This window comes from Scleropages formosus, chromosome 20 (genome assembly GCF_900964775.1).
Source record: "Scleropages formosus chromosome 20, fSclFor1.1, whole genome shotgun sequence".
Lineage (NCBI taxonomy): Eukaryota > Metazoa > Chordata > Actinopteri > Osteoglossiformes > Osteoglossidae > Scleropages > Scleropages formosus.
Genome location: NC_041825.1, coordinates 23,703,794 through 23,718,150, shown reverse-complemented (window position 1 = coordinate 23,718,150; position 14,357 = coordinate 23,703,794). Strand labels below are relative to the sequence as shown.

Here is a 14,357-nt window from a genome sequence, read left to right as displayed (position 1 = left end):
CTGTCTTGTTCATTAAAGACCTGAGCTTTCCCTCGCGGGCAAGTTTCACAGATCTCTTCGCGAGCGGTGACCCTCTTAAGTGGTGGAGATGGAGAAGGGGCCAGAGGCACGGCGGTACATTTGGCGTCAGAGCGGAAGGCGGGGGGGGGAGGGGGATGCGGGAGCGTGCTTGGATCTCGGCGAGAAAGGCGATGCACGACCGGCGACAAAGTGGGGGCCTGCCAGCACGCGCCACCATGATTCATGCTGAGCCCGCAGGCTGCCTCCTCCCTAATGGAGACAGAGCCAAGGCAGGCGAACGGGTCTGAGCGGAATCAGAGGAATCAGTCGGACGTGGGGTGGACGTGGACGTGGACGTGGAGAGGTAAAACTGACACGCAGAAAATGACAGGTGCGCCACGGTGGGAGAGAGAGGGACAGACAGAGAGAGAGCAAGATCAAGGCTAGGTATTTAGGCAAACGCGTTATAAAGATTACACAGATTACTTGTGACCGTGACAGACTGACTTGTCATCTTTACTTACTGACCGCACCGTGACACACATGCACAGTCCTGCGGCCGCACTTGGGATGTGGGATGGGATGTGATTTATTCTCCTAGTGAGGAGGCAGTGAGAGAGGAAGAATAAAGGCTACCAGCTTTCACCTGCAGTGCCAGAAGAAGCGCGAGTGCAGTTTTTGTTCACAAGGCATTCGGTTCAGCTCGAGCGGGAAATGAGACACCGTGTCCTCCCAACTCTTCTGCGGCAGGTCCCAGAGATGTAGGACGCTCGTGTGTTGCTTTGCTCCACTCCGCTGTCCAGTTTGTCCCATACAGGTGTTGACCAGGTGGACTCAATTTTTATTGGTACTGCAAATACAACATGGTAATCGGTGCGCAGCTTTCCATATTATAACGAATCCAATATGTATTACTGCAAAAATCTGCATTCTAATTTACGCACTGCATTTACCACACTACACTAAAAGCCTTTCCATCATGAGGTTAGTACAGGCCTATATGAAAGCTGTATTTATTATATTTTCAGGATTGCATTATAATTAACAATGTCTGGCAGCCAGTGGAACAGTGATTGGGATCATCACCTTGTAAGCCCATAGACTGCAGGTTCAAGGCTATGGTGCAGAAGAGTGCTTGGGGTGTCATCTCGCGGTCTGAAGGTTCTCTGTATAAATGGGTGGATGGCTGTTCATTTGCTCATCTAACACTGTAAGTACAATGGACAAAGGTGACCATTAAAGAAAAGTCCCAGTCAGTGGCCCTAATGTTGTACCCTAATGTTCTAGAAGGGACCTGATCTGATTTTCTTCAGTGAAAACACTTCAGTTTATGAAAAGGATGTTACACGAGATGCTGAGAAAGTCACTTCAGGTTAAGATGTGCATTAAGGGACAAAAAAATAATCACAGCAGCACTGTATTTTTCTCCACATGGAGCTCGTTGCTCCCGACTCTCATCAACTGTGTTTTCACAGCCTGGCGATGACAGTAAAGAGGCCCATCAAAGCCTCCTCCTCTCCTCCCGCAAGGACATGACGTTCCAAACATGCTGTGATTTCCCATCCTCCGCTTCCTCCTCTCTCTACGCTCACACTCTCCCCCTGCCCACCCGCCTTTTCATTCTTTCTTCCTTGGAACTGTTATCACATTAACTCGCCCCTTACATCACTGTGTCAGAGTTGCTCCCTTCCTCACTCACGTTTCTTTTCGGCCTCTACATAGACTACAAAGCACTTCAACGTACAATATTAATAACCCAGCATGGCATCCTCCTCCTTTCCTGGTGCATAATTTATTTGTCTTAATTACCCATCACTCAGCTGCGGTGTTTGCTGTCTATTTCTGGCCCCATTTGCACTGTCTTTTAAAAGGAAAATGGGTGATTTACCCTGTAGTCCTATTGCAGGGTAGAAGATGCCAGTCCTCCCTCCCTCCAGGTGCCCCTCTCACCTGCCACCTCCTGCCTCTCCTGACACACCCAACCCCATACTGCCCTTTCCTGCAAAGGTCAAACTGGTCAATGACGGTGGCATGTGCACAAGGAATTCTGGAAACTGTTTGCTCAGTGCACTCATCCATGTCTATTATAGATTACAGGACCTCTTATTTCACCATATAGCTGATACTTTTATCCAAAGTGACTTTTTTTTGCCATATCTTTTAGTGGGATTACTGAGTAATTTTGGTCTAAGTGCTCTAGCTTTCTCAGATTTATTACCACAAAGCCCATCCTAGGGATTTCAGCTGGAAACTTCAAACTGTGTTCTAAATATGCTACCTGAAATGACATCAACAGTACACTTTGCAAATAAATCACCATGTTTTGTGTTTACTAGCGCTGTTGGACCTGATAGATGTGCTGCACTGCAATAAAAAAGTGCTTTCCCAGACTTCTCTCTCCAGAGCCTGTTGTTAGTTGGACTGCTGCTGTCACCGTGGCAGGGGATGGCCAGTTTATTGGTGTCAGCAGTGGGATGGAGCTGAAGGTTAGGCTTAGGATCGCTAGCACCTTGATTAGATAATCTACTGAAAAATGACAGGCGGAAGGACAGTAAGAGCACGAAGACAGTGCAGAAACTCTCAGACTTGACCCCCACTCAGGCCGCCACGACTCTCTGCCATCTAACAAGTGCATTGAGGGCATGGGGGCTGATGGGTGGGAATGAAATGAGCACCTCGCACAGCCTCTCTTTTTCTCACTGAGAAGATAAGAGTGGATTAAGGCTAAGCTTTCCACACAATCCAATAACAAAAATTAGTGCCCCCCACCCTCCCCAGCCCTGACTGTTCTTGCTCTGTTTGGCACGCTTCTGTTTCTTGACTCTTATCCCGCTGTGAATTCCCCACATGCCATCCCAGGCATTTGCTAGGGCTGGGGACTCTACTTGTGTGCTGAAAAGATGACAAACAATTTGCAATTCCAGCCCATAGTTTTTGTGCGCCATTTTTCTGTGCTGTCAAAACATCCTCTGCTTCGCTAACTAACTGCTGTATCGCCTCCATCTCTCTGTCTCACCATGTTCCTCCCTTCCTTTTCCAGATTTTAGCAGACGTTATGGACACTCCTTTTAAATTCAATATTACTTTTACTCTCTTACACAGGACTCGCTAGATACTGTAGTGGTTAGAGCTGTGGCCTTCCAGTTGAAACAGCTGGCTTTGAATCCCACATCCTGCTGTAGTAGCCTTGAGCAAGGAACTCACCCTGAACTGACATAGTAAAAATTACCAAGCTGTGTAAATGGGCATTAATTTATTAGCAGCTTACTATAGAAACCCAATATGGTAGGCTACTTTAGATAGAAGTATCAGCAAAGTAAATGAATAATACATTAATTCACTTTAGACCTCTGGTTGTTATGACTTTCTAAAAATACAGTTCATAGTATGCTCTCATTTTTATTATAATTGCTAGTTAATTCAGATAATGTGCATATTTACATTTTCCAAAGCAGTCTCAATGAGCAGCCAGTTAACCACAGTCATCTTCTTGTTTCGCCTGCATCGAACCCCCCCACTCAAGTGGATGGTAGTGGATTGAGGAGAGCTTATGCACACAATCCTCTCTCAATAATGAACTTAGTGGTAAGGCGATGAAGCAGCTCGCCGTCTCATTGTGAGATGAAGGCGACCGCTGCCATGCTGGGGCAGGCACAGTCACTGCGACCTGGAATGTCTTGCAGAGATATCAATCCATGCAAGCAGTCAGTCACCAGAGCCACATGTCCAGGATGTCAGTTCCAGTGCCCAGTGCAGGTCATCACCCCAGGTCAACCAAGGATCTTTACTCTGGAGATTTTTTCAACATGGAAGATGAGAACTGCAGTCTGTCAGAACCAGTTCTCGCACAATGCGATTGAATGTGGTCAAGATCTCTCACCGATCCATCGGAAATCATACTAAAAATCAAACTTAGTCACGCATACATTTGAATGGTCACTCACAGACACCAAGTGCAATGGGAAATTTATAAGCACCAAATGAGATTAATGAAATAATTTGGACCATGCTGCTTTAAAAAAAAACATGCTTACTGTATTTCCTACTTTACCGGCACATCAGTCCAAAAAAATATGATTACCCCTCCCCTTGCCCTCTTTGTGTCCATCTCTCTAGGAATTAATAATCCTGAGTAATCCACAACAAAAGGGATACCACAATCGAAATCCACACACACTTCGCTTTAAACAATGTGTCATTTTAAAACAAAATGGAACTCATGGGACCTTGTCTTCAAAATATCAGCGTGCAGAATGAAAAGGCATTTTTATGAAAAGGCGTATTTGCTGACAGCATCGCGCACAAACAGGAGCGATGTCGGAAGAACGGCACACTCGTACATTTCATCTGCTAACAAGGGGACTGGTGCTGTGGAGAACCAAAAGGGAAGGTGGCCAAGCCTTTGTGATAACTGCGATCCTTCATAAATTCCTCTAAAATGTCTAAGCAATTTGTGCGAGACAGTGTGTCAGCCCACACATTGTCGCGCGCATGAATATCTGGGGCATAGCGGTAAACATTTTGGGACAAAAAAAAAAAAAAACAAGCAGATGTGGAGGTATCCTAATATAGGTCATGGGACTGAGAGAACTCAAGAGGGTTAGGGTTATTAAAAGAGTGTGTGCAGGGGTAGTGTTTACAGAAACAAATCACCAGTTATACAGTGAGCTGAAGCGTGTAAGTGAATATCTTTATTAATGATGGAATTTGCAGTTGTAAAGCCTCACTCACTCTCTACTATCAGCATGTTAACTCCGTACATATCAGGACAAAATGAATCATTATCGGCTCATCACCGGTGCATTAAAGGCAAAGCTGGAGTGCAGCCATTCCATGGCAGACTGTTACAAATAATCATTACTGCAGTAGAGCAGATCATTAAGGGAACTGCAGTGTTATTTATAAAAACATAAGTTGGATTATAACCACATTTAATAGCTGTACAATTCAATGTTGAGTAAAGACCGATTTTGAAACCCACACACAAACAGTGTCCGAAACCGCTTATCCCAAGAGGGGTCGCGGCGAACCGGAACCGAACCCGGCGACACAGGGCGCAAGGCTGGAGGAGGGGAGGGGACACACCCAGAACAGGGATTTTGAAACCCATTTATTTCGAAAGTTCCTGCATTTCAGGAGCATAAATCCTGATTCCTCAGACTTTCAGAAATAATGGCATTTGTACACCATGCATTTAAAAGACAATTTAATTTTCTGTGGAATGGCCCACTCTGTATGGTGAATGGCGTCCCGTCCTGGGTGTGTCCCCTCCCCCTCTGGCCTTACGCCCTGTGTTGCCGGGTAGGCTCCGGTTCCCCGTGACCCCGTAAGGGACAAGCGGTTCTGAAAATGTGTGTGTGTGTGTGTGTGGCCTACTCTGTGAATACCTAAAATCTGCACAGCAGCTGTCACAGAAATCACTCAAAAATTATGTTATTTATGGTAATTCCAGGTAGCTAAATTTGCTTAAAAGGAATCTGCAGGTGATCTTTTATCTCTCCCAAACCCAATCCTACCACATGCAGAATTAATTCCCCTCTTTCATTTAAGACACAAATACGGAATTATACCAACCAACCAATTTTGATAACTGCTTATCCCGTGCGGGGTTATAGCAAGCCAAAGCCTATCCTGGAGACAGAGGGCACCAGGCAGAAGGGGTGGGGGGGACACACCCTGGACAGGACACCAGTCCATCACAGGGACATAACTAGGTATGCAGGGACACAGCCGAGCAAAGGTACTGGAGCAATTGCAGGATAAGCACCTTGCTCAAGGGCACCACAGCCGGAGGCATCGAACCGGCAACCTTTGGAGCCAAAGGCAGCTGCTCCAACCATAACGCCACCAGCCACCTTTAATATGGAGCTGTATTGCAGTGAAAAATTAAATAAAGAATTCTGGGTCTGTACATGCCTGTAGTATCATTTCAAATAATAATCATTTCATTAATTACAAGTATGGAATCCCTTAAATGTACTGAAATATTATGACTGTAGGAAATATTGGCTTCATCACACTTTGAACCTGTACAGCAAGTGTACACGTATATTAAAATGTTGAAAAAACTGGGTTATGTAAAATAGTGTGGTTGGAAGACAGACATAACAAACAGCAGATTACAGCAGCACTTGGTTTTATTGTTTTTTTTTTTTTTAATTGTATATTGAGAGGGGGGCGCGGTGGCGCAGTGGGTTGGACCGCAGTCCTGCTCTCCGGTGGGTCTGGGGTTCGAATCCCGCTGGGGGTGCCTTGCGACGGACTGGCGTCCCGTCCTGGGTGTGTCCCCTCCCCCTCCGGCCTTACGCCCTGTGTTGCCGGGTTAGGCTCCGGTTCCCCGTGACCCTGTATAGGACAAGCGGTTCTGAAAATGTGTGTGTGTGTGTGTGTGTGTGTGTGTGTATATTGAGTGGGGACGTGATGGTGCAGCGGACTTTGCTGAAGCCTGCTCTCTGGTGAGTCTGGGGTTCAAGTCCTGCATGGGGTACCTTGTGACAGAGTGGCATCCCATGCTGGGTGTTCCCCCCAGCCTTGCACCCTGTGTTGCCAGGTTAGGCTCTGGTTCACTGCAATGCTGCTTGGGAGGTGTGTGTGTGTGTGTGTGTGTGTGTGTGTGTGTGTGTGTGTGTGTTCATATTGGGTATAAGTAATCTGAGCTTTTAGGCAAGCATAGAGAACTAGTAAAGTGAATAAAACAGAGTTTGTCATGTGGAATCCCCTGTATCATAAGACCCAACATGCCAAAATTAGTGGTGACACTTGGACAAGTCTAGTTCTAATCATAGGTATCATTGCTGGCCCTGAGGATCATCACATTCAACAGAACTGGGACACCCGCTTCCTGTCCAAGTGGTTCTCCAGGGCTAAAGAAGATTCAGGGACAAGGCTCTGAATGTCACCAGACCCAGGGGTTCATGGCCATAGCCATTCATTTCAAAAGAACACATTCAGCATCTTACATGACAAAAACTCCCTAAAAAACCTATTGAACTGATAGAGAATGCTGCTGCACGAGTTGTATTTGACCTGCAGAAATGCTCCCATGCATCCCTCCTCCTCATCGCACTCCATCGGCTACTTATAGCTGCCCAGATCAAATTCAAGACACTAGTTACGGCTAGAAAACCATCAACAGATCTGCTCCCCTGTTATCTACAAGACCTGACCGCTTGCTACACCCCAACCAGGCTGCTACGCTCCTCCACTTCTACCTGCTTGGTGGTCCCATGCACAAAATGAAAAGCACAAAGACTTACTGTTCTGGCACCGATGTGGTGAAAAGACCTTCCCCTCTCACTCAGAACTGCTGAATCTTTCTATACATTTAAGAAGAGTCTCAAAACTCACCTCTTTCCAACTCACGTCTTCCACGGTCTTGTAAGTGCCTGATAAATGTGGAAGCGTCTATGTTCAATCATTTTTAATAATTTATTTAATAATGGAAAAGCCTTTATCCACCTCTCATGGATTCACTTCTCCCTTGATTTCCTATGTCTTCAATAAATGTGTGTGTTTGTCATCTCTTTAATAATTTTTAATAACAATTTATTTAATAATCCAAAGCCAATATGCAGTCAGTCATACAACGAACACTGGTTTGTATGGTAGTATTTGACAATTTGACTGTGCTAAAGAGTCACGTGCCTGCATTCAAATGTCTCCTGTCTCCTGTTTTCTGTATTGTTCTCTGAGATGTATGTCACTTTGGAGAAAAGCGTCTGAAAAATAAATAAATGTAAATGTAAACTGCCAACACAACCTTGCCATCTACTTGCTACATCACCACCCGCTGACACACTGGCATCTAAAGACCACTGAACACTGAAGGTGTTGGGATAAAGGCATTCGGGCTGGAATGTGTTCACTGTCTAGACATCTTTCCACTCGTACATGTCACTACTTCAAACCACTTGGAATGCTGGAGCAGAAAATAAAGATTTGTCACCTTTTTGTGGATCAAAGCATTACTCTTAAGAATTAAGACTTTCTAAAGAACTCCTGTTTCTTCTCACACTTCCAAGTCATTTTCAAGTGAAATGGTGACTGTAAATTGTCTTTAATGTCATTTGTATTTGCTCTGTGGACTAGCACCTAGTCCAGGGTGAATACATGGATGAATGGCTATTTCATAATGCATAATTTAATAGCATTAGTACCAGCATACACTCGCTTCAATTAAAAGAAAGAAAATAAATAAAAAATAATCAAAGGTTGTAAGTATTTTCCATTAAGCACCAGTGCTAAATGAATGCACCATTTGGTTCTTATTCATTCCCAATACAGTTGAGGTTTACAAACTAACAGCATTCAGGCGTTTGTGATAGGCAGCTAAAAGGTCCATCGTCGGTTTTACATATCCAGGATCTCCAGACCAATAGGAATGTACGTTTTTATAGTGGGCGGGGTTTTTTCCGCGAGAGGGAAGCGAAACTGGTCGCTATGGCCGCAATGTCTCCTTAACAACCAAAGCGAAGGAAACAAACTTCTTTCGCGGCACCACATCGGTACACGGCTCTGCGGCTTTTTGTCACGATAAATATGAAGTAAAGGTGTTCGCTTAACTTATAACGTAAGAATTTTTTAAAACGCGGTGAATGATAGTCAATATTTATCTTACTTGTCTTAGCCAGTGAGCCTGGTTTTGATGAAGAAAAATAAAAACAGATTAAAAATCCAGATCTAGTTGGGTATCCTAGTTGGGTAACGTGGCATAATTACTTATGAAATATTCCAATAACGGCGCAATGCATGTTTGATACCTGCGTACCTTTCATTCTGTGTAGGAATGGTTAGCTTCGCAGTTAGCCACTGCTAGCAAACTTTTAATTACTCGATCTGTACCTCGATAACTAGTTTCTCGTGAACGCTAACTTGCTACATCATTGAGTAAACTGCTGTTTTGCCACGATAGTTGTTAAAAAGCCCCCAGGCATCTTTAGCTCTTGACTCTTATGTTGATGCGATGAAGTGGCCGGGCTGCCCGGCTCTAAGGGCTTCCCAGTCGTGTTGTTGTCTCGTGGGCTAAATTGTTGCTTATCGGTTCCCGTCCGTGGTCCTCGAAGTGTTTAAAGTGTTATTTCTGACTTTTTCTGCGGGTGTAGCAGGAGCGGGGCATGGCGGAGACGGCCGAGACCAAGAAAGAGGAGGCTGACTACAAGAGAGTGCACAACTTCCCTCTCATCCGGGTCAGTCCTGGGGCCTTGGGGTGAATATTCACTCTCACTTTGGGAGGTCCGGCTGAGTGTTCACTCTCTCTCTCTCTGTGTGTGTGTACTCCCCAGAACACGGACATGCCAGACGAGATGAGGGTGGAAACCATGGAGCTGTGCGTCACCGCCTGCGAAAAGTTCGCCACCAACAATGAGGTGCATGCCCCGTAGGGATGGGTTAAATGTAGGGCTGCGATGCTTTGGTTCTGCACATTACTTAATTTTAAATTAGCACCTGGTTTAAGATGAATTTTAACCATCCCCAAGATCTTCGAGGCACAATACCCCACACACACACACACGGGCTGAAGTTGCTTATCCCAAGCGGGGTCACGGCGAATCGGAGCCTAACCCGGCAACACGGATGCGCAAGGCTGGAGGGGGAGGGGCTGCACTCCGGACGGGACGCCAGTCCATAGCAAGGCACCCCAAGCGGGACTTGAACCCCAGACCCGCCAGAGAGCAGGACCCAACCAAGTCCGCTGCAGTAAAAAGCTACATTAATAAATTGCGGTGGCATGACGACAACAGCAAAGTTTTCAGGGAGCTGTAAATAATAGCAGTAGAACTCAGTGAAGTTGTACACTATTGGGGGGCATGTTAGGCTCTTTGCATCATTGTTACCCCTCTCGTTTCTTTTTGTGCATTTACTGAAAAGGGATTCTAAATCTGCCGTTAGTCAAACTTCTGAATTTGACAGTCATTTGCATGTATTGATTTGGCTGCGGCTTTTCTTTAAAATGGTGTAAAATGGAGTAAAAACAAAAGAGCTTCACCAGCAGACAAAGTGCTGCAGACAGGAAACGCGACTGTTGAAGCGCCACTTGTTTGTTTAATCTTGGTGATCCACATTTCTCTAGTAGCTGCCTATAGAACACCAGAGTTCCATACACCCACAAGTGCTGTACAGTATTGTACACTATTTCTTAATTATCAGCCTCTACGTCCTGGATAATGTTCATCTCCAAAACATGGTACCTGCTGTCGGTGGGTCTGCATGTCACTTTAACTGTTTTAATTAATTGTTCTATTAATTGTTCACCGTTAAGTTTAATTCCATGCATTAAGGTGCTGTTAAATATGAATGGTGGTGTCTTTCTATAAAACCAAATGTAGGGAAGGGTAAATGATAGAGTCGAAGGCTGGCGACCATTCTTGTGGTTTCTCGCAGTACAGCAGAGTACGGACTGGGAGGAAACCCACATGAACACAGTGACAACATGCACACTCCATACAGAACGAGCCAGATCCAAACCCACATCCAAGATCACACCCCAGGAGCTGTGAGGCCTCAGCACTAATTGCTGTGCCTTTATGCCATTTAAAGTCAAATGCATAATTGCCTTGTTTGCTTGTTTGTGAGACAGCTGGTAGCATAGTGGTTAGAGCTGCTGCTTTTGAACCCAAAAAGTCACAGGTTTAAATGTCACCTCTAGCTGTAGTACCCTTGAGGAAGGTACTTACCCTAAATTGCTCCAGAAAAATTACCCAGCTGTTTAAATGGGTAAATAATTGTGGGTAACTTAACACTGTAAGTTGCTTTGGAGAAAAGCATTAGCTAAATAAATAAATGTAAAGATCCCGTAAGCAGGTGGTTTAGTGTATAAAATGCTTGTGTATTTTTTTAAAGGGACTGATCTAAAATTTTTCTACCCATCAGTCATGTAGAGTACTGCTTGAATGTAGGTCATTCTTGAATAAATGAAATTTTAAAATAAATTATTATTTAAAATATTAAAATAAACTTAAAAAATAAAATAAGAATGAATAAATGATTGATTTACACACCTGATTCTTCTTACCCACTTGGTGTAACCAGTACAACTGGGGCTTCGCTTATTTTTGCACCTGCCCTACTTGCGTGTTTGTACTACACACAATTTCCTGTAAAGCAACATATGGAATAGGTCGTTACACATTTACATTTATTCATTTAGCAGATGCTTTGCTCTAAAGCGACGTACATCTCGAAGAAATACAGTTTGTGCATTGCATTAACAGAAAGAGAGACATAGTTGCAGACATGTGATTCTTAAGTAAACCTAGTTTGTTTCTTTCCACTTTATGCACCGATGTTCATTGCACGAGTAGGTGCATAAAACTCAGGATAGACTATTCCTACAAATTTTTTATTTTTAACGGTACCCAAACATTTACGTACAAGTAGCGTAATTAACGAACAATTTACAATTACGAACAATACGAGCCTATTATGTGAGATGAGAAAGACTGATTCTCATTATGTAACGATTTCTGTGGTAAAACTAAGTGACACAAGGGGTACATATACTTTAAATAGTTCTGAATGACCTTTTTTTGCGTTTCCACTACAAAGTAGTCGGTCTGCATTCGGTTTCCATCTCCGGCTCCTAAGCTGACCTGTAGAGTGACGTGAGAAGCGGCAGCAGACACTGCCAGGTTCTTGCCATCATGCTCCATCTCATCACCACACTGTTTCATCTCCCTCAGAGTGCAGCGAAGATGATCAAGGAGTCGATGGATAAGAAGTTCGGCAGCTCGTGGCACGTGGTGATCGGGGAGAGTTTTGGCTTTGAGATCACGCACGAGGTCAAGAACCTTCTGTACATGTTCTTCGGCGGCAGTCTGGCTGTGTGTGTTTGGAAATGCTCCTAGCACATGGCCACTTGCTGTTTTTGTGTCCTTACATTTACATTAATTAATTTAGCAGACGCTTTTCTCCAAAGCGACGTACATCTCAGTGTACTTCAATGTACTTACTCATTCAAGTGTGTATGTTGCAATTCTCCTTGTAGGCAGCAGTGTCTTGCTGCTTTCATGTTATCCTTCAAGTTGGGTATTCATACGTGTGCGTGTTGGAGGGCTTCCGATACACAAACTCTTTGACTTTCACTCACTGTTACACCTTCATGTCCTCCTCCAGGCATTGTTTTCACTGGTGTATGTGTGTGAGTATTGGAAGATGTGTAAGGTTTTGGCTGTGGGAGAACATTCCTTGAGTCAAATCTCATGTAACACGTTCCTGATTTCCCAGAGGGACCATCTGATTTCTCAACACTCTGTTCTTTTGGCTGTACGTTTGTCCATTTTCCCATATTTTTTTGATCCCACGTTCCCCTCACTTTTCCCATTATTTTCTGGTGATAAGAGGTTTCTTGTCAAGAGTTTACCTGGATATCTATCAAGAAAAACTCACATTCCCTCTGCCATTTTCTTCCAAGCTCTTCTTTTAGCCTCACAATGTCTGGACCACAGAACACTAACTGCTCTCCCAGTCGCCCACCTTGTGACATCTTTAATCTTTTTTTATTACCCTCGCATAAGAACTTTGTAATTTTACCTGTGTAAATACTTCAGTGCAATTGTAAAGATTTGAAACTGATTTTTGTAAAACTATTCACTGTTGAATATTGACCTGGTTACAATGACAGCAATGCATTACTTTTATTGTACACATCCCAAGGGCTCCGTTATCGTTGATAATCGGAAGAAATATTTCTGCAGTGTTGGCCAAATTTAAAATCTGAAACAATCTTTTCATCAGATGTTTTATTGTTGGTATTTGTATTATTGATATTATAGTTAATATGATGTTACAATACTATCAAAGTTATTTTACATTTTTTCTAAGTGTTAATAATCTGTGAAATGCTGTGGAGGATGAGGAGTACTACATAAAAATGACTGAACAATATATGAGGGCAGAGCCATGGGGTGAGTCTAAATGTTTGGTTAATGACCAACAAAAGTCTCACTTAGATCTAGTACTTTGCAGAAGCAGAAATATGTGAATACTAGAAGAGGAAAAAAATAAAATGCAAAAAAAGGAATAAATTAACTTTTAATTGGCCCATTGAAAGTTATCGGTTTTTGCATTAATGTCTTATTTTAGTAAGACTGCGATTGTGCTGATGACTTGGCGCTTCTCTCGCATACCCATGAGGACATCCGAGAGAAGACTGACCGAGTTGAATGGGTAGCCAGAAGCGTTGGTCTCAGAATCCATCCTACCAAGTTCAAATTGATGAAATTGAAGACCACCAGTAGAAATAAGGCAACTGTCAACATGATAGAATTGGATGAAGTAAAGGACTTCAAGTGTCTTGGCAGCTACATCTCAGTTGATAGAAATTTCTGTCTTAATATTGCTAACTGGATTGCCCTTCCAGTGCAAGGTTTCAGCAGACTTAACATCTGGAAGTCATCTGTGCTGCATGCCAGAACCAAGTTGAAAATCTATAAATCGAATGTGTGCTCAGTTCTGCTATGCGCTACAGAAACTTGGAGGACAAACAAGAAGATTGACAGCAGGCTCAGAGATTTGGAAGGTTGATGCCTCTGACGAATCCTTAGATTCCGCTGGGAACAACATGTAAGTAACAGAAATAAGTAAACGGAACATCATCACGGACAAAACGAAACAGGGATGTTGGACGTGGCTGGGCCACGTACTGCACATGAATGTGACCGGACACCTATACCTAGCACTGAGGTGGGCACCACCCAGCAAGCGAAAGAGAGGTAGACCCCTGGGCACCTGGAGGACGATCGAAGAAGAGATAAAGAAGGTGGACAAGACCTGGAGCGAAATCAGCCTGCTAGCCCAGCATCGCAGAGGCTGGCAGAAATTGTTAGCGCCTTATGCTCCACCTGGAGCGTAAAGGATTAATCTAAAAAATTTTTTTTTAGCGATTGACCCTTTTTTTTTAATTGTTTGTTAGTTTTTCATTTTTTCTTTTTGTTGAATGATAATTGGTTACTCGTTTGCCTTTTTTGTGGCACTCCTTGTCCTCTACGAAAGGCAGTATATGTGAACCAATCGATTGCATAATAAAATCCACTGTAACAGGATGTGAATTGTTTTTTTTTTTTTTTTTGTGTAGCTCTAAAGGTTTTTGTTTTTAGAATTAATCTGCATTACTTCGGTGAGGCATTTCAGTTTTACATTTATTCATTTAGCAAATGCTTTTCTTCAAAGGGACGTACATCTCAGAAAATACAATGTGTACCTTACATTAGGAGAAAGTGACATAGTTGCAGACGTGACTAAGTACAGTTAATTTTTCTTTCCACCATATGCACAAATGTTCATCACATGAGTAGCTGCATAAAACTCAGACTATCGACAATTCCTGATCACACTGTTATTATTTTTATTTTTTGAGATAC

The 14,357-nt window shown here is 43.5% G+C and overlaps 1 protein-coding gene across 6 annotated transcripts; it reads left to right on the top strand.

Moving 5' to 3' along the window:
• Positions 1-8,409: 8,409 nt before the first annotated feature.
• Positions 8,410-13,733, top strand: dnal4b (dynein, axonemal, light chain 4b). 6 transcript variants are annotated; one of them, XM_018759796.2, is made up of 4 exons: positions 8,410-8,504; positions 9,105-9,185; positions 9,282-9,365; positions 11,679-13,733. In XM_018759796.2, exons 2-4 carry the CDS (start codon positions 9,114-9,116, stop codon positions 11,841-11,843), a joined length of 321 nt encoding a protein of 106 aa, XP_018615312.1. In that variant the 5' UTR covers positions 8,410-8,504; positions 9,105-9,113; the 3' UTR covers positions 11,844-13,733. The 6 variants fall into 6 exon arrangements, with proteins under 6 accessions (XP_018615312.1, XP_018615308.1, XP_018615311.1 ...); XM_018759792.2 differs by having other exon boundaries at positions 9,102-9,185; XM_018759795.2 differs by having other exon boundaries at positions 8,410-8,543; positions 9,102-9,185.
• Positions 13,734-14,357: the final 624 nt, after the last annotated feature.